Genomic DNA, 19948 nt, shown 5'->3' with positions numbered 1-19948 from the left:
TTACAGATGAGGAAACTTGAGGCTGGAGAGGTGGGGTTTCTGGCCCAGGGTCTGGCCGCCGGTGCTTGGCGGAGCGGGGCCACCGTGGTGACCGCATGGCTCACGTGGTTGGTCACCAGGCTTGGCTGCCGGTTGGCGATGGCCTCAGGGAGGCGGGTCTGTGTGGGCTCTCTGTTCTGATTCTTTGCCTTTTTATGTCCTTTCCAAAGTTTTTGCAATAATTATATAGGGATTTAATTATCCAGGGGAAAATGGAAGGCCCAGTAAATAAGTGAGGAGTCAAGTTTGCGACTTCCGGGATGAGCCCTGGGTGCTTTGTCTTAGTACCCCTCCCCGCCCGCCCCCCCCCCCCCCCAGCTGCATGTGGCCTTGGCCCTCAGCGTGGCCTGTGGCGCTGCCCTGAGTGACTGTGAGCACACTGTTTGTTGGAACCTGGGAAAGAACATTAATACAAAGGGCTGTGAAAATGAAAACATGCTAAGGAATTCAAGGCTTTCCGTTGGTTACCAGTCCATTTTTTAAAACATGGGTGTTTTTATTCTGTGTTGTGATGATTTGGAAGAGCTGTGTTGTTTTTACTAGAGAGTCAACTTCTTGTCTACAGAGACACCAGAGGATGTGTGTAGACTCTGGGGTGCTTCTTGGTGGCCTTGGCCACAAACAATAGACGTGCTCTGCTCCAGGCATTTTGTGTATTGTGAAAGAGAGAGGCTCTTTCATGATGAAAATTAGCTACATATCCATCAGAACAGAGAGCCAGGAGAGAAATAATGCCTTGTTTTCTACTTGCAGAAAAATTAGACACTATGTGTCCATTATCAGAGTGTGCAATGGCAACAATAAGGTACGTAAGGGAGCCCTGGGGCCCCCAGGTGTACCCCGGCAAGACTTCCTGCTCCTGTAAGTAGACCATCAGAACTAATGGTTTTTACATTCATTTCTAGGCCGAGAAAAGAACTGAAAGTGTTCAGTCTGACCCTCACACAGGTATGCTGCTCCGCGTTCATTCTTCGGGGCTGTCAAGCTTTTGAAAAAAAGAGAAACAGACCCTTACTCTGGCGCCTCGTGCGCAGGAGGGACTGCTTTCCTAGCGCCGTGGCGGTGTTTCTCTCCCTGGCTCCCCAGGCAGGGACCCGAGCGCCCGTGGGAGTTCTGACGGGTGTCGTGGGGTGGGGAGAGAACCCGCATCCAACGCGTGAACTTCCGTGAAGATGTGTTGCGGGGAGAGAACTGGTCACCTCCGGTGCACGAACTTACGTGAAGATGCGTTGAGTGAACTGTGCTTTCTTGGCCTCATCTGTGCTCTAGGAGGCAACCGTGTTGGGTGTCAGGCTACAGCACTGAGCGGGGATGTCTTCATCGGACAGTAGTCCCCTCCAGCCTGTAGGGAGGTAGCTGGACCCCGTCAGACTTGGCTCACCCCATATCTGTCCCCTGTCACGCCTCAGACCCCACCCGCTCAGGCCCACATCTGTTAGCGCAGACGTTTCCCCCTGGCCTGGAATTGCCTGTTTCCTCTCCACGTGTGCCGTGGCCTCACCACGCCCACTGTCTACTCTGGCCACCCTGGGCGAAGCCACAGGCTCTCCAGCAAGCCCACCTGCGTGCTGGACCGCAGCCTGCCGTGCCGGGTGGTTGCCCAGCCAGTCCGTAGGAGCCTCCAGGGAGAAGACTCTGTGTTCCGTCCCACCAGCTGTTGCTGAGGTGCTTCCTACAGTGCCAGAACAGACAGACAGACAGACATACCCAGAACATACATACACACATACATACATTCATTCATTCATTCATTTGCTCATTCATTCTAGGTGTTTTTCTGAGTGTGTACTGTGCCCACAGCCCTGTGCTAAGTGCTTGAATTGGTGTATGTAATTGAACCCTTGCAGTGACCCAGGGGGTAGACACTTTGTGGATGAAGTTCCCTTTTTACAGGTAGGGAAACTGGAGGGCTAACTGATTTGCCCAAGGGTGACCCACGTAGGACGCGGTAGAGCTGGCCTGGAATCCGGCTGGCCAGCTCTGGAGGTCTCCAGCACAGACTCGGACAACTCTGCAGGCACGCCAGGAGGGGTCAGGGCTTTCCCTGGAGAGGAAGAGAGACCGGCTGATGGCCAGGGGAACGGCGACAAGGGAAAGGACCAGCGGTGCCATGGTGGCCCGGAGGAAGAGGGGAGAGTTCCAGACAGGGAGACGTGGCTTGAAGAAGGAGAGGGGTGTGGAAGGAAAAGTGTTCCAGAAATATAGACGGTCATAGAGGAGGGAAAGGTCAGAACATGTTCAAGGGAAAACAGGACTAAATTTTGACTGGTCAGTGTGGAAGGGCAGTTGGGATCACAAAGGGTCCCTGGATACCAGGTAGGAGATTCGGATTTTTGTCTGTAGGTAGTGGGGACTGAGGACTTTAAGCAGGGGAGTAGCGTGATGATTTCTGTTGAGTACCGGAGCCCTTGTTCCTGTGTTCTGCAAAGAGGTTGGGACAGATGTAACCTTGCTGGCCAGCGAAGCATTTGCAAGTAACCCAGGTGTGGAACTGACGAGGCGGAGCCCAGGGGTCGTAAGGGTTACGGAGGACAAATGGCAGGGAAGGACCCGGGGAGAAGATTCCCGGAGACCCACCTGCACCGGGCTCAGAGGAGGAACAGGAAGCTGGGTGGGGGGTGTTACTGCGGCCCGGGGGAGGGGAGAGGGAAGCGTTGGATCACAGTCAGAGCTGACCGTGCAGAGGTGAGGGAGGGGAGTACGGAGCCAGAGGTGGAGAGAGACCTCGGCTCTTACATCCAAGAACGCGCTTATGACCTGTAGACGTGTGGGGTCAGGAGGGTGGTGGGGGCAGAAGCCGGACTGCAGGGCTGGGGGGGTCAGGATGGAGCCGGCGAACGCAGGCCCCCCAGGACATTGACCCTTATGCTGCAAGGTCACGGAGTGCGGTTACTTGGATATTTTTTTTTCTTTCGAAGAGCCCTGTGAGGTAGGCCTGGCTGTCGCCAACACCCCTTTATTACAGAGAGAGACACTAAGCTCGGAAGGGGTAAATGCTACCTCGGAGTTGGCGGCCAGGAAGCAGCAGGGCGGGGACTGGCAGGGGGACTCAGTGACCTGGTCCTAGGTGTCGGGGAAGGGCAGAGCCTCCCAGACTGCTCTTGTGCCGGGCCGTTCTGTCTCGGCACCTGATTGGTGCCCGCTTTGGAGTCTTCCCCATCTCACCCCGAGGAGCTGGCTCTCTGGTCTCCTCCCGCCCCCCAGCAGTGTAACCACTTTTATGTCCACAAGACTCTACCGACCACGGTCTTGCCCCGGGAAGGGAGGGAAGCGGTCATGGGCCACGGACCAGCCAGGACCCTTGGTTACACACGGCACTGTCATTTCTGAAGCAGAAAAGGAGTTTAGTGGGAGGAAATAGGGTGGCTCACAGATTGGACGAAAAAGCTTAAGAATTGATCTGAGACAAACAGGAAGCTGGGTGACCATCCCCACTGTCGAAGGCGTGCCCTAGGAGCGGTGTGCCGGGGACACCGAGGCTCTGCCGACGTCCTGGCACGATGTCGCCGTCACCATGGGCACAGTGGCTTCCTCACAGCCGTGCTTCGCTGCCGCACCTGTGGTCTTTCATACCCGGCTGGAAGCACATGATACCGTGTGTCACCGAAGACACCAAATGTGTCATCTGTCCAGTTTGTAAACCTTGAGTCGGTCTGGAGTCAGCTCTGAGCCAGCTCTCGGCACAGAAATGAACATGGAGTTCACTGGAGGGGGGAAGGAAGCAGTAATTTGAACAGACTCTACTCTGTAGTGCCACAGTGGGGGAGAACGGGCGTCACTTGCCAGCAGTGATGACACGAGGGCTGAGCTGGTCTCTGGAGAGAGGGCGGGGTCAGCCCCAGGACAGGAAGAACATTCCTGCGGGGATGAGCAGCATGCATAAAGCCGTCGAGACAGGTGATGCCGGGTCAGGCCTGCTTGGATTTCCTCCTGCAAGCAGAGGGGGCAGGAGTCTCTCCTTAAAGAAGTAAATGAAAAGGGACCCCTTCCGGGAAAGACAGTCATAGTGATGGTACGGAGAAAAGACTCGAGGCAAAGAGTCACTTGGTATAATCAGTAGGACTTGGGAGCAGCACCATGTGAGGGATGAAGGGAAGACACTTGAGAATGTCACCAAGATTTCTAGCTTGGCCACTGGATGGCACAGATGAAAATAGTAAGTGCGGGAGAAAGAGCAGGTTTGTGCAGGGAGAGGACAGCAAGTTTAGATTTGAACTTGGTCCATCTAGGGTGCCTGGAATGGTCCAGTGGAGATGTCTGGGGGCGTATGGAGAGGCCAGAGTCGTGGGCCTGGGCAGCTCCCCTGACGAGAGGAGGTGAGGTGGGAAGGAGAGGCGCTGAGGGTGGGGGCCCAACACCAGCAGACATGGAGGGCACGTGTAGGGAAGCAGGATGTGGAAGTCCTTTGTGCAGCCAGAATTCAGCCATCGTGTGCCAGGCGGCATGTGTCTTTGCTTATGAGAGGCCTGCACTCTCTTCCCTGGTGGGGGGCTGGGTAGCTCACAGGACAAGATGGGCGGGAAAGGCCTCACCAGGAACGGGCCATGTTCCAGGTCGGGCAGCGTATTTTACAGGTATTCTCCTGAGCTGTGGGGTTGGGGCCACCGGTACGGGCCTCGCAGACCCTGCGAGGCCCTGGAGTGCTAGTCTGGGTCTGCAGGAAGCCGGCTTTCTCAGTTGGAGGAGGTAGAGACACCACGGAGGAGGAGGGCTGACAAGCAGCTTGTTGACCAGGCTCTTGGGAGGTCGGTGGTCCCGGGGCAGAGCAGGCAGTCCACAAATGCTCGAACTGTTGAGAATGCTGAGAAAGTTCTCTGAAAGTCTGCCGTGCTCCCAGCAGTGACCTGTAAGCAAGTCGTGCAAGACACCCAGTTCTCAGCTTCCCTGTAACCAAAATGGAGCTTACAGGGCGCCGGGGGGGGGGGGGGGGGGGGCGGGGGGGGGCGGGGGCTCAGTCAGTTGAGCGTCCGACTTCGGCTCAGGCCACGATCTCGCGTTAGTGAGTTCGAGCCCCGCGTCGGGCTCTGTGCTGACAGCTCGGAGCCTGGAGCCCGCTTCGGATTCTGTGTCTCCCTCTCTCTCTGCCCTTCCCCCACCCACTCTCAGTCTCTGTCTCTGTCTCTGTCTCTCTCAACGATAAATAAACGTTAAAATTTTTTTTTTAATGGAGCTCATGCTGACAGCACAGCATTAATGTGGCAGTGGAGGCACATTTGTAGGTGCCAAACAGTTCCCACTCTCACTGCTTCTCCGGGGTTCCCTGGATTTACCCAGCAAGGCAAGGAAATGCTGCTCGTTTTTCTCTACTAAAACTATGGGGCTGTGTGGGAGGATCACACGTTATGGAACAGGACACCGAGAGCACAGAGCGGAAGTCACAGGTGGTGCGGGATGCGAGCCCCAGGCGGTCGAGGCCTGTGCAGCCTGCTGTCCGTTACCAGGCCGGGTGCCTCGGAGCTCTCCTGTTTGTGGTGAGGGCTCCGCGGGCTGAGGGCCTGGCTCGTGCTCCTTAGGGCTTGCAGTCTGCCTGAGATGTGAACCCCGCATTCACCCCTCCGACAATCCCCGAGTCTGCTTCTGAGAGCCGACCAGCGGGAGCGGCATCCCAGCAGGTGCAGGCTGTTGGAGATGGGTCTCGAATGGGAACCAGGAAGATCCAGTATTTACACGGCGATAAAGTGACTTTAAAACCTTCAGTACAAACGGAAGCCTGCGCTTCTCCTTCCACTTTTGCCCCGACCCAGTCCTAGGTTACACGCGCTGCATTTTGCTTCCGGACAGCTACACTCTGGTCTGTAGGCAAGCGGCTTCCTCCTCTGGAGATGGCCCCCTCCTCTTCTTGGCTGCATCTGCTAAACTTAACTCATCTGCTGTCTGCCTGTCTCCCGGAGGAGACCTGCCTTATCCGTCTTCATATCCCTAATGTCTGGCGTAGGGCCCAGTACATGGGAGGCGCCCAGAGAGTGTCTGTTGAGTGGCTCCAGGGGAGAAGAATGCAAGAGTGACCTTGTAAGTTCACAGCCGTCATACCGGGTCTGTGTGTGGCGGGCGGGGGGCAGGGGGGAGGGCGATCCGACTTGAGGGAGTGAGCATCCAGAGAGGATACAGTGTCGTGTGGGAAGCGGGAGGGGCAGGCGTGCTGACAGCCACGTGTGGTCACGGCAGGTGAGGCGAGAGGCAGACTGTGGCAAGTGGCCTGTCCTTGGCTGCCAGCCAGTTACTTGCTCCCCGTGGCGCCGCAGGGTTTCAAGCGAGGGAGCCGTGGAAGCAGAGCGTTGTGTGAGGCGGTACTTTCACCCACGCTCAGGGATTTGCAGGTGTCTGTTGAGGGTCTGTTAATGGCTGGGCAGTGCTGGTCCCCCAAGAAAAAGACAGGAAGGCTGTTCCTGCGCTCGTGTCCTCCAGAGCCGGTGAGGAAGGTAGACGGTAAAGTAGGTGGTTACTGGCGATGTTGGGGGTGCGAGGAAGCATTAGAAGAACATTCACAGAGGTTATGGTACCTGAACCGCATGTTCGGAGAGTATCGAGAGTTAACCAGGTGAAGAAGGCAGCATGGGAGGGGTAGGTTCCCAAGTGGAGGTGAGCAGTCTGGGCCAAGGCGTAGAAGGGTGTGAGGTGAACTAGCACGTCACAAATAGGTGGTCATGGCTGGAAAGAGGAGATCCAGCTATCCTAGACTCTGGGTGCCACACGGGGGAGTTTAAATCGTGTCCTAAAAATAGTGATGAACCATTGAATTGTCGTAATTGGTAGAGTGATCTGTTTTAGGAGGATCACCTGGCTGCCTACGGAGAATGGGATGAAGGGGACAAGGCTGGGGATAAGGTTGGGGACTGTGGGACCAGTGTGGGAGGCTGTCATTCTGTCATTATAATCCAGAGGAGGATGGCACGTGTCTAGCTAGGACAGGGACAGAGCAGGGATAGATTGAAGAGGTATTTAGGAGATAAAATCTGTAGATTCAGCTGACCAGTTGAGGGAGAGGTACGGAGAAGTCACGTAGGACTTGTTTCAAACTTCAGTGGATATGGGTGAGACCATGAGTTGACTGGAAGTTCCTGAGGGGTGTCCAGCTAGAGGTGGCCAGTGGCCAGCTGAGATGGAAGTCTGGCTCTCAGGAGAGGCCTGGGATAGGGCAGCAGCACAGGAGTTAGTTTCCGCCGTAGGAAGAAATGAGATCTCCCGAGGAGACGTGTTGTCTGAGATGAGCAGGGCTAAGGACAACCTTGGGATCGAGGAAGGGAGCCATGACGTGGGGTGGGGGGGGCGGGTGCCGAGGAAGAGGGAGATCGGGAAGGAAGAGTAGGAGACAGAAGGAGAACCAGGAGAAGGTGAATGTGTGCAAAGTGTGAGTTTCCAGAAAGAGTGGTTAGCTGTGTCTGGGACCGCAGTCAAGCCAGGAATTGAACCGTGTCCTTCAGGTGTAGAAACAAGGAGGTCATCCGTGACTTGACAAGTTTGCTGACGGTGCCCGTGTGGAAGAGAACGAAGCAAAGAACAAGTGAAGGGGCTTCCTGATGGTGGGGAGGGGTGCCTGGGGCCTGCACGCAGATCCTGTGGCTGAGCAGGACTCCAGGTGAGGGGGCCAAGTGAAGGCCGAGAAGGCGCGGCGTGCAGGTCGGGGGGCCCGAGCGCCAGCTCCATGTTCCCTCACAGCAGGGCGGCTGCCGGTTTCCTCGTCTGTGAAATGGGGACAGGTCAGAGAGGCTCAGCACCACGTGTAGCACCTGCACAGAGGAGAGGACAGGAAGGAAGGTCACCTGTGCCTTGTCATTGATTGGCGTGGGAGGTCGAGGGAGAGAGGAGGCAGAGACAGCCCGGGAGAGCCGTGGGGTCGGGGAGATCGATAAACTGTCATCTGAAATAGACCCCAAACCCATCAGCGCTCCCTGTGCTACCCTTGAAGAGAGGTACATTCTTTCCTGGGACATTTTAGAGCATGTTTTGTTTAAAAAACAAAAAAAATTCCCTTTGAGGCAAGGATGGGCAGGAATCAAAATTTTTTTTACCGTTTTACTCAATTATATATGCAGCAGTATGATAGGAAGACTTTTCCTGGGTTCATTTCTTCTAGTTTTGGCTTCATGTCCCAGGACTCTGTAACTACATAATCTGGAAGCTATAGGGCAGTTGCTTATGACTATAACCAGATGGGACATTTTGAGGAAGTCACCCCCCCCCCCTTAAAACCTCATTGGTCAAAGCCTTCATCTCTGGGCATTCTGTTGATGTGGGGGGCTTCTTAAATGGTGTTCTAATTCCCACATTTTGTTGTTGAAAAATTTTAAATTGGTAACTTTCCTAATCTGTTGTCAAAATCCCTTTGAAGAGGTGATTTATAGTTTAATTGTTTCCACAGATAATCAGTCAGGCAAACACAAAGACAGAAGGAAAAGCTCGCTCGATGTCAGAGCTGTTGCCTCTCGAGCAAGTGAAGGTAGGTGCAAAGGCGAGGGGAAGGGGCAGAGCAGGTGAACTCCTGACACTCGGTCCCCAGTCTCCTCTCCGGGTTCCTGTCCACCTGCAGTGCGGGACAGGGGAGGGGACGCTCTACAGCCCGAGTCCGTGTCCCCTCCCCCGACTCCTGCCGGTGGGCTCCGTTCTCAGCCTTTTCACGGATACATTTTACTATCTATTCTATCATTGATTTTCTAAACTGCGAACAGTGGAAGATGTCTGTTGATCTCCGTTACTGTATGGGTGGTGCACAGTGCATCTAGAAATTCTTAACATAGTCCGTCGTGGGTTGCCATGGAAACTTCCCTTTGGTGGAGAGGTGAGCTGCATCTGGGGATGCAAAAGACCCTTATTAAGCAAATAGTACGTTTTAATTGGAATATAATTTTTTAAGATTACATAGCTATGTGGCCCAAATGATTTAGTCGTTTTTAAAATGTAATGAAAATGGCTAATACAGTGTGGAGGCACGTGTTACTGCTGGCTGGGTACTTCCCTGGACCCAGAGATGAAAAGGGAAGCGTGTGGAGTCGATCGTCACTAGATAAAAAGCCACAGCTTTCCAGGGCAATAGCAACTCAGATTAGACAAGAGATCGAGTGTCCTCAGGTTGGTTGCGAGGCTCCGAAAAGACAAATGTGTCCCGCATTGGAAAGACTGCGCAGGCCCCGCCCTGCTACACGGGCGAGAAACAGGCTTTGGCCTCAGAATCACCTTGATTCCGGTCCCAGCTTCGTGTACTGTCCGCGCAACCTTGTGGGTAGACCCGCGTGCCTCCGTTTCCTCACCGTGACCGGGGGGGGGGGGGGGGGGGGGCAGGTGTGCTGTCCCCAGAGGGTTGTGTGAGGGGTGAGGGTGCGTGGTGCCCTGCAGGGGCGGCGGGAGCTGCCACCACCGTCTTCCCTGCGGCCTCCACTCGAGCAGCCCCATGGTCCTCCCAAGTCCTCGGGCAGAGCGGGCAGGAGCAAAGTCACCACCCCCCCCCCACACACACACACACACAGCAGTCTCCGCTTCTCCCTCTTGCTTCTGTCCGTCCTTAGGCTGACTCAGTCCCTCTCTGTATTTTTAAGAGTTAAACATTTTTCTTGTAACGTTTCTGGTTTTTAACTGCCACTTTTTTTTAACTTAGTTATAATTTACATACAGTGGAATTCAGATGTCGAATGTTCAGTTCCGTGAGTTTCAGCAGTTCAACACTCGTGCAACTGCCCCCCCAAAGCAGATACAGAAAACGCGCGCGCGCACACCTTTTACGGCACAGAGGCCGCCACTGATTCTGGGACCATAAATTAAGTGGGCCTCTTGTGCTTCACAGAGATCATACAGCACGTGCTGCTTGAGTTTGGCTTCTATCACTCATTTTAGGTTTTTGAGATCCATCCATGTTGCTAGGCGAGTCCGTACTTCATTGTCTATTGCTCGGCAGTCCTCTGTCGCAGGGACGTGCCACCCTTATCCGTTCTTTTATTCAGAGGCATCTGTGTTCATCTTTCCACTTCGGGGCTGTTAAGAATAAGGCTGCAGGGGCGCCTGGGTGGCTCAGTCGGTTAAGCGTCCGGCTCTTGATCTCAGGGTTTGAGCCCCGAATTGAGCCATGCGTTGGGCTCTGTGCTGGGCATGGAGCCTACTTAAAATAATAGGACGGCTGCGTGAATGTTTTTACCCAAGTCTTTCTGGGGGTGGGCACGTGTTCCTGTCCTGCCTAGAAGTGGAATTGCTGGGCCTTTGGGCAGCTGCAGAGGTCTCTCTGGTGTGAGTTGTATCAGGTCACCCCCTATCGCTGAGGTGTGGGTGTTCTAGTTGCTCTGCAGCCTTCCAGAAGTGGTTAGCTCAGCATTTTAAATTTCAGCAATTCTGGTGGGTACGGTTTTAATTTTAATTCTGCTGACGACTAACGAGGTTGAGTACCCCCTTCATATGCTTACTAACCATTTGGAAATCCTCTTCTGTGAAGTGCTGTTCAGATATTTTGCCAATTTTTATAATTGAGTTTCTCTTGTTGGCTTATAGGAATTCTTTATATATTTTATTTTTTAATGTTTACTTATTTGAGAAAGAGCGAGAGCGGGGAAGGGGCAGAGAGAGGGAGAGACAGAATCCCAAGCCAGCCCCACACTCAGCATGGAGCCCAACACAGGACTTGATCTCACAACCGTAAGATCGTGACCTGTGCCAAAATCAAGAGTTGGATGCTTGGGCCCCCCTGGATGGCTCAGTCAGTTAAGCATCCGACCCCTGATTTTGGCTCAGGTCATGATCTCACGGCTCATGGGATCGAGGGTCATGTCAGGCTCTGAGCTGATGATGTGAAGCCTGCATGGCTTCTCTCTCCCTCCCTCTCCCGCTCATCCCTCTCTCTCACTCTCAAAAGACATTAAAAAAAAAAAAAAAAGAGTTGAACACTTGACTGACAGCCCCCCAGGCACCCTGGAATTCTTTATATATTTTAGATATGGGTCCTCTTTTGGATATGGGCATCACAAATACATTTTTTTAGTCTGTGGTTTGCTTTTTCACTCTCTTAATGGTCTTTAATGAACAGAAGTTCTTAATTTTAATAAAGCTCATTCTATCAGTGTTTTCTATCATAGCTGGTGCTTTTTTGTGTCCTGTTCAGGAAATCTTTCCCTATCCCGAGGTTACGAAGATATTCTCTTACGTTCTCTCGTAGAAGTTTTCTTGTTTTATCTTTCACCTTAGGTCTGTGATCCATTTCAAATTGGTCTACCTGGTGAAGGTAGGGCTCAAGGATGAATTTTCTCCCTACATGGAAACCCAGTTGGCCCATCACCATATTGAAAAAAAAAAAAAAATCTTTGCTGCAGTGCTATTGTTGTAAATTAGGGGACTGTAAGTATACGGTCATTTTCTGGACTCTTCTGTCTCACTGTTCTCTTAGTCTGTTCTTGCACCAATACCACCATCGAGTGCTACAGCCTCTACAGTTCTTGATATCGGGTAGTGAGTTTCAAGTTGTTCCTCTTCAAGGCTGTCTTGGCTGTTCCAAGTCCTTTGCATTTCCGTATAAGATTTAGAATCAGCTTGTTACTTTACACACACACGGCCTCCTGGGGTCTTGTCTAAGAATGTCTTGAATCTACAGATCAATTCAGGGAAAAGGGAAAGTTCGGTGGTACGATATGCTCTGCGAGACGCAGAGGTTGTTTTTACTTCCTCTCAGGTCTGCGTTTTCAGTGTATAAATCCTACACATCTTTCCTTACGTATATTCCTACATATTGGTGTTTCTGGATGCTTTCCTAATGATGTTTATTTCAATTTCTAATTGTCTGTTGCCAGTTTCTAGAAATAAAATTGACTTTTGTGTATTGACCTTGTACCCAGTAACCTTGATAAACTTATTCATTGGCTCTAAGAGTAGTGTTTGTAGATTCCTTTGGGTTTGAGCACACACAGGACAGTCTTTGTGACCTTTATTTCTTCTTCTTGCCTTTTTTCATTGTGCTAGTTTTTTTTAATATGAAATTTATTGTCAAATTGGTTTCCATACAACACCTAGTGCTCATCCCAACAGGTGCCCTCCTCAATACCCATCACCCACCCTCCCCTCCCTCCTACCCTCCATCAACCCTCAGTTTATTCTCAGTCTTTAAGAGTTTCTCATGGTTTGGCTCCCTCCTTAACTTTTTTTTTTCCTTCCCCTCCCCCATGGTCTTCTGTTAAGTTTCTCAGGATCCACATAAGAGTGAAAACATACGGTATCTTTCCTTCTCTGTCTGATTTATTTCACTTAGCATCACACTCTCCATTCCATCCATGTTGCTACAAAAGGCCATATTTCATTCTTTCTCATTGCCACGTAGTATTCCATTGTGTATATAAACCACAATTTCTTTATCCATTCATCAGTTGATGGACATTTAGGCTCTTTCCATAATTTGACTATTGTTGAAAGTGCTGCTAGAAACATTGAGGTACAAGTGCCTCTATGTATCAGCACTCCTGTATCCCTTGGGTAAATTCCTAGCAGTGCTATTGCTGGGTCATAGGGTAGATCTATTTTTAATTTTTTGAGGAACCTCCACACTGTTTTCCAGAGTGGCTGCACCAGTTTGCATTCCCACCAAAAGTGCGAGAGGGTTCCCATTTCTCCACATCCTCTCCAGCCTCTATAGTCTCCTGATTTGTTCATTTTAGCCACTCTGACTGGCGTGAGGTGGTATCTCAGTGAGGTTTTGATTTGTATTTCCCTTATGAAGAGCGACATTGAGCATCTTTTCATGTGCCTGTTGGCCGTCTGGATGTCTTCTTTAGAGAAGTGTCTATTCATGTGTTCTGCCCATTTCTTCACTGGATTATTTGTTTTTCGGGTGTGGAGTTTGGTGAGCTCTTTATAGATTCTGGATACTAGCCCTTTGTCTGATATGTCATTTACAAATATCTTTTCCCATTCCGTTGGTTGCCTTTTAGTTTTGTTGATTGTTTCCTTGGCAGTGCAGAAGCTTTTTATCTTCATGAGGTCCCAGTAGTTCATTTTTGCTTTTAATTCCCTTGCCTTTGGGGATGTGTCAAGTAAGAAATTGCTGCGGCTAAGGCCAGAGAGGTTTTTTCCTGCTTTCTCCTCTAGGGTTTCGATGGTTTCCTGTCTCACATTCAGGTCCTTTATCCATTTTGAGTGTATTTTTGTGAATGGTGTAAGAAAGTGGTCTAGTTTCGTCCTTCTGCATGTTGCTGTCCAGTTCTCCCAGCACCATTTGTTAAAGAGACTATCTTTTTTCCATTGGGTATTCTTTCCTGCTTTGTCAAGATTAGTTGGCCATATGTTTGTGGGCCCAATTCTGGGTCTCTATTCCATTGGTCTATGTGTCTGTTTTTGTGCCATCATTGTGCTATTTTTTTTTCATTTTTATAAGAAGATGTCCCTTTTGTTACATTTTTTTTTTAATGTTTTTGAGAGCAAGAGACAGAGCGTGAGCAGAGAGAGAGGGAGACAAAGAATCTGAAGCAGGCTCTGAGCTGTCAGCACAGAGCCTGATGTGGGGCTTGAATCTGTAAACCACAAGATCATGACCTGAGCTAAAGTCGGACGTGTAACTGACTGAGCCACCCAGGCGCCCCCCCCCCCCCTTCATTACATTTTTAAATGAGAACAGGTCCTTTTATGATGTAGTGATAAAACAGTGGTTATTCTTTTTGGTTTAATGACCTTATTGGGTAGAATGGAAAGCTGGCAACCATATGCTGGTCACTAACATTGGATTTAAGGAGTGTTGTGGGTCCCCCAAATTAAAAGCATTTAAGAGCCCCTGAGTTGGTTCATCTGGCAGTGTTTCTCCTTAGACCTCAATTTGGTAAAACGAGGCTCACCTATCACGCTTTGGAACAGTCTGTCGTCCCTGAAGGTCTTTGGTAAACAGCATTTGGCCTGACAGTGGGGCTTTCAAGGGAGACACACAGAACTCTGTGTGTCCATTTTTTTCCTGTCTGTACACTGCCCAGCCTTCCCTTTACCCCAAAGGAACCATATCTTGACAGTAGAGACAAAAAATCCACAAACTTCAGACAGAACCTGAGAGTTGCTGCCTCATTTACGGGATGTACCTAGTTGGTCTAGACTAAGCATCACAGTGGAAAATGCCAAAAGGTGCCTTGAGAAATTTAACCAAACAGTCATGTATTTTGATTAATGGTGAATTGTATTAATCGCTCCTGCCATATATGAGACAAAGAGCCTGTGTGGCATTGTCTTCCAGAACATTTTTGCTCCTGGATCGTGGCAAGCTGAATATTAAAAGCTTGATTGTTATAAACACAAAAGAGGCTGTTTGGCCTTGACTTGCTAGATTGTTTCCTCTGTTTTTCCTCCGGCCTGTGACATCAGAAGTTCAGGCTGGGGGTGGGGGGGGCACGTGCATCCTAGTGCCTAGGACTGAAGGGAGCAGAGTTGGTTCTGGAAGAACCCCAGGCTCATCGGGACTGGGTGGAAGCCAGGTGACCACATAGTTCTCATCCGATGGCTTCGTCACGCAGCTGAGCACATGGGGACTTGGGGGGTGGGGAGCGAGGAAGAGCACAGAGCCCGGGGCTTGTCAGCAGGTACCTGGGGCTGTACATCCCCTGAGCTCTGCATCTCGTGGTCTCTCCACAGTCAGCAGCCAGAGACGGCACTCCTCCATGGCCCGGATACATTCCATGACGATCGAGGCGCCCATCACCAAGGTGAAGCAGCGTGCGCTGTCTCCACGCGGCATGCACAGGAGTCCTTGTTCTCCAGGTTGACTGTTTCTAGAGAGAGGAAAGCGACCCGCACCGATAATAATGCTGCGGTGGTCGCATGGAGCTGCGTCCTCTAAAGAGAGGACGTGCGACATGAACGTTGTAGTTGGTCTTGAGTTAGCGCCAAGCGCCACGCCAGCCTGCCTCTCCGCATTGCTCTCCCACCGTCCGTGAGGTTATGAAACTCACGTCTTCTTTCCATGCTGTAGGTAATCAACATTATCAACGCTGCCCAGGAAAGCAGCCCCATGCCTGTGACAGAAGCCTTAGACCGTGTGCTGGAGATTCTGAGAACCACTGAATTGTATTCGCCACAGTTCGGTGCTAAGGACGATGATCCTCATGCCAATGACCTTGTTGGAGGCTTAATGTCTGTAAGTGTATTTGCCCCGGCAGCTGGCTAGAGCCTGCTGTTTTTGTCTGTCTTCCCAGAGATGACGTGTTTATGGGCTAGGCCACATGGAGCTCAGTGCGTGTAGGGGGCAGTCGTGGCCTGAGCCCCGCCATCACCCGGGCTCGACGGCACTCTGGCCAGAGCCGTCCCCCACCTACTGCCGGCCACCAAGGGAGACCACAGCTTAAAGCAGAGGAGGCAGGAGCATATTCTAGAGAGTCTGCTGGGCTGGGTTCTCCATTTTTGCTTAGGAGTTCTATGAGGAAAATAGGAAATAATACATAAAAATTGTTTCACATATTTTGAAAACTGGGGCAGGAAAAAAATATACATATAAAGTGTTTCATACCAATTACAAAACAGAAAGACTCCATATGTTCAAAGAGGCACCGGGGCACGGGGCTCGGTTTCTTACCCAACCATCCTACGCAGATGTGACGGTTTTGCACCGTGGGCCCTGGCGGCCCTGGATACCTTCTCTAGCCCCTCTAGCAGAGAGGTCTCACAAGGGAAGAAAAGCTCTCTGGAAAACATTCCATCTCTGTCCGTCACCTTTTGTCTCGGTCAGAAGTAAAATTCACCACCTCACCGCCACCAAACATAAAAACAACAGCAATTCCCCTGCCAACGCCTGCTTTCTGACGTTCTCTGGATTTCTTAAAAACAAGGTTTTAGGCAGTAATCGAGAGTGGTTCCCAGTGACAGTAGTGTCTAACCCTGGCCTTGCCTGTCTGAGGCACAGGCTCTAGCACCCGTAGGCGGGAGGTGGAAACCACGGGGGTGGGATAGTGTCCCAGGGTGAGGGGGGAAGCGAGGGAAGGTGGGAGGGCTCTCAGCCCAAGAGGCAGCCGGGTGGAGTGAGGTGCGTAGAGGGCCCGGAACAATCCAATGTTCTGAAGGAATCCTGGTGTCCAGTGGCAGTGAGGAGGGTGGCAAGAAAATGGTGGGGAAGGCTTGAGGGCAGAGGCCAGCTGTCCCTGAGAAACAGAACCAGTGCTGAGGGCCCACGGGAATGCTGGGCTCTGGGGCCTGGTGCAAGATCACCTCCCTGCTGCCCCTGAGTTCAGCCAGTTTTCCCAGCGTCAGGCCTCCTGCTCTGTGTTAGGTGACCGCGTTCAATGGTTCAGTGGTTGACCCCAGGGGCGCCGTTAAGCATCTGACTTCGGCTCAGGTCATGATCTCCTGGTTCGTGGGTTCGAGCCCCATGTCGGGCTCTGTGCTGACCCTCGGAGCCTGGAGCCTGCTTCGGATTCCGTGTCTCCCTCTCTCTCTGCCCCTCCCCTGCTCGTACTCAGTCTCTCTCAAAAATATATAAAATTATTTTTTAAAAATTTTAAAAAAAGAAGTAAAGAATAGTTGTGACTTATCTTTTTCTTGTCTCCTTGATTTTTATCAGGATGGTTTGCGAAGACTATCCGGGAATGAATATGTTCTTTCAACAAAAAGTAAGTTTTAACTTTTTAATCTTCTGGATCACTGTTAATATTGTAGTAGCACTTAAATGATGAAAATAAATTTTTTTTTGTTAATTTATTTTGAGAGAGCACGTGCAAGCAGGGGGAGGGGCAGGGAAAGAGAATCCCAAGCAGGCTCCGAGCTGTCAGCACAGAGCCCGATGTGGGCTCGATCTCACAAACCGTGAGATCGTGACCCGAGCCAAAACCAAGAGTCGGAGGTTTAACCGACTGAGCCACTCAGGCACTGCTCTGTTGACCTTTCTCAGCAGTAAGACGTTTCGTGGTCAGTCATAAAACATCCGACACACAGCAGCTGTCCCTGGAAGCAGCACTGTCCCCCCTACGGAGCAGTTAACATGGAAAAGCCTGCTAATCTTGTTCCCCAAATCACATGGCTTTGCAGGCCTGCAGCAGGTGCCCGGCAGTGTTGTCACCCCCATCTCCCTTCACGACGTCCCTCCCCGGATAGCTCGGGCTATGGAAAATGAAGAGTACTGGGACTTTGATATTTTTGAACTGGAGGCCGCCACACATAAAAGGTGCGTCCACGGGGAGCCCCGCAGGCAGACAGCCCGGTCCCGAGGGCATCTGCGGACAAAGCCCTCCAAGGAGCGGGGGTTCTGCCAGAGGCAGGTCCTGGTCAGGGAGGGGGGCTCCAGGGGAGGACCAGGGCCCTAGAGGGGTCAGGGAGGGCCGACTCGTCACAACTCCCGCAGAGACCGCCCACTCGTGGCCCATGTGAAGTTGAACAACGGACATAACGTCTCTGAGTGGCAGGGGTTTTGCCTGGAAAATACGGACGTGCCTTCTGTAGGTGGGGTGGTACGTTGAGGGAGCAGCAAGAGCCCCACTCAGAACCTAGAACTAAGAATTAGAAACACACATTCTCCAAGAATTGTCCCCACATCGTGGTCGCCATGTTGGTGTCAGGCATGGGGACCCCCCGAACTCTAGTCGTCCTGATCTGGGCACGCTCACACAGAGTGGGGACAGCACTGGGATTTTACCTTGAGTTTCGGCCCTTGAGGGAAGCACAGAGTTGGCTAGAGCACTGTGGCTGACTGGGCACCCTGGGAAGGGCCGTCTGCATTTCCAGCCAAGGCTGCGCTTTGCGGGGGTGAGGCCGGAGGGACCTGCGTGTATTCTGTGGGCCCACGGGATGGCTAACTCCTCAGGTCCCCTCCAGTCTGGGTGAACTGTCCTCACACGGCCTCTACCCTCCGATCATGCCCACCAGGAGTCAGCCTTCTGCTACATTCTCTTCCCATGCACCCCACATGGGCAGGGGCCATAGAAAGAATACTCTAGCAAACGAATCTTTGAGCACCTGGCTTACGTGCTAGTGACGCTGCATTCATGTGAATCAGGCCAAGGTGGGCCAGTTCAAGCCCTGGGAGTGTGGTGACCTCCAGATGCCACCTCAGCAGAGCCATTTCTTGCCCTTCCAAGCCCAAGGCCAGATGCCGGATTGAGGTAACTTCTCAAGGAAGGGCCTGAATTGGTGGCCAGTTGGTCACCTTCTCAGGAGAAACCGCCTCCTGCTACAGCACCCACCTTCAGATTGTTGAGGCCGTTACGTGACAAGTGACAGTATCTGGGCCACGGGCAGCCTTCAAGAAGTGTTCTTTGCCTCTAGACAGGACATCTGGCCAATAACACAGGTCTAGCAAGTCCAAAGGTGAGGACAGGGTTCAAGCCTGGCATCGCATGGATTTTGAGGAATCTACTGGTGCAAGTAGGAGTCACCGAAGGCGGAAGGGCAGGGCCGGCAAAGCTGGCCCCAGCCAGTGGGGGGTCCTGACCCAGAGCTCCAGCCAAGGTTGGTGTCAGCCACTGGGGCCCCGGAGACACGGACGCCGCTCGGGCAGCCTCCCTGCCCCGCACGCTCGCTGAAGCCGGGCTCGGGTCGGCCGGTCGGGTCTGAGCCTCTTTGGGGCTCCACACGCTTTGCCTGTTTCTTTGTTTTAATGCTGTGGACGTTTTTCTCTGTAGGCCTTTGATCTATCTTGGTCTCAAAATGTTTGCGCGCTTTGGAATCTGTGAATTCTTGAACTGCTCTGAGGCGACGCTGAGATCGTGGCTGCAAATTATTGAAGCCAATTACCATTCTTGTAACCCCTACCACAATTCCACACACTCTGCCGACGTGCTTCATGCCACTGCCTATTTCCTCTGCAAAGAGAGGATAAAGGTGAGCTGTGTTTGTGCTCAGCGGGCAGGGCCACGGGACGGTGCCTCGCCTCGGCCAAGTTGCCGTGCAGGGTGACTGCTGGAGCGGTCCTCGCCTGCACGCCGCCCGGCCGGGAAGCTCTGTGGATTCGATATGTTCATTCAAGACGCCTCATAATACCCTGCTGCCCTCCTAGCAAGGGCCCGTCCTTTCTTGTCTACACGGCGCCCAGTGAGAGCTCCCGAGCCCCTGCCTCCCGTGGCTCCCTCGCACCGCTACCAGCGCGGGCTTTCCCAGACAGCACATCTGACCCTGTTGTTCCCGGGAGCGGCCTCCCACCCGCCACGGGATTTGAACTGTAAAACTCCACAGTATGGTGTTCACAGCTTCCTGACACACGGGCCACGTGTGAGACACGCTGAACCACCGTACTTTCTGACGCTCCTGCCCTCGACATGCTGTTCCCTTTGTTGGTCCCACGTGTCCCCCACCTGTCCTTCAGGGATCCACACCAGCCTTTGTTCCTCCAGGAAGTCTTGCCTAGACCGCCCTCCATCCCCAGTACTGACTTAGATGCCCTCTTCCATGTGCCCGCTCCTCTTGGGCACATTCCTGATCTTACCGGTCTGTCCACTCCATGTGGCCAGCAAATTCCTTTCGTATCCCCAGGGCCCGTCCTGCTCAGCTGAGTCTCCACAGTGGCCACTAGCACCTGCCGGTGGCCAGTCGCAGCTGGCTCAGTCTGCCTGGGCCCCGGGCAGCAGCTTTATTTAGCTCTAGCTTCGAGGCAGCAGGGGGGAGGGGGGTGAGAAGACTGTAGCCCAGAGAGCGGGGGGGGGGGGGGGGGGGGGGGGGGGGGGGAGGTTCCACTCGAGGAACATGACTCACCGGCCACTCCCAAACCAAGCTTCCTGAGAAAGCTTTTCATGTTGGAAATCACTTCATTAGGGAGACTGTCTAAGCAGCAACTAGACATGAGCTGATTCATCACATTTTGTGTTCTTTGCTTCAGTGTCCGTCATAGCACGGCCCAGAGGGTCCAGGGACTTCTCGTGGCCTTGCCATTTATTTCACTTTTAGCAGAACCTAGAAAAAAAAAAAAACAGTGGTTTGATCCTTCTGCTCTAAGAATTGGGCTATTTGAGGGGTGATACGGTATAGCCTCCTGTCCGGGTGTCCTGGTACCCGGGGA

General features: G+C 52.3%; 1 protein-coding gene across 3 annotated transcripts in view; it reads left to right on the top strand.

Moving 5' to 3' along the window:
- The window catches only part of PDE8A (phosphodiesterase 8A), a 153820-nt gene that overhangs the window by 109994 nt on the left and 23878 nt on the right, over positions 1 to 19948 (top strand). For 2 of the 3 annotated variants that reach the window (XM_023254885.2, XR_006598806.1), the window contains exons 10-17: positions 793 to 844; positions 945 to 987; positions 8399 to 8476; positions 14608 to 14678; positions 14945 to 15109; positions 16526 to 16574; positions 16990 to 17125; positions 18579 to 18777. In XM_023254885.2, coding sequence (XP_023110653.1) covers positions 793 to 844; positions 945 to 987; positions 8399 to 8476; positions 14608 to 14678; positions 14945 to 15109; positions 16526 to 16574; positions 16990 to 17125; positions 18579 to 18777 — 793 coding nt within the window. The remainder of the gene's footprint in view (positions 1 to 792; positions 845 to 944; positions 988 to 8398; positions 8477 to 14607; positions 14679 to 14944; positions 15110 to 16525; positions 16575 to 16989; positions 17126 to 18578; positions 18778 to 19948) is intronic. The other variant, XM_023254886.2, reaches the window with a different exon arrangement.

Source organism: Felis catus, chromosome B3, assembly GCF_018350175.1.
Source record: "Felis catus isolate Fca126 chromosome B3, F.catus_Fca126_mat1.0, whole genome shotgun sequence".
NCBI classification, from domain to species: Eukaryota; Metazoa; Chordata; class Mammalia; order Carnivora; family Felidae; genus Felis; species Felis catus.
The sequence above is the reverse complement of the archived record's forward strand: the minus strand, read 5'-3'. Positions and strand labels throughout refer to the sequence as shown.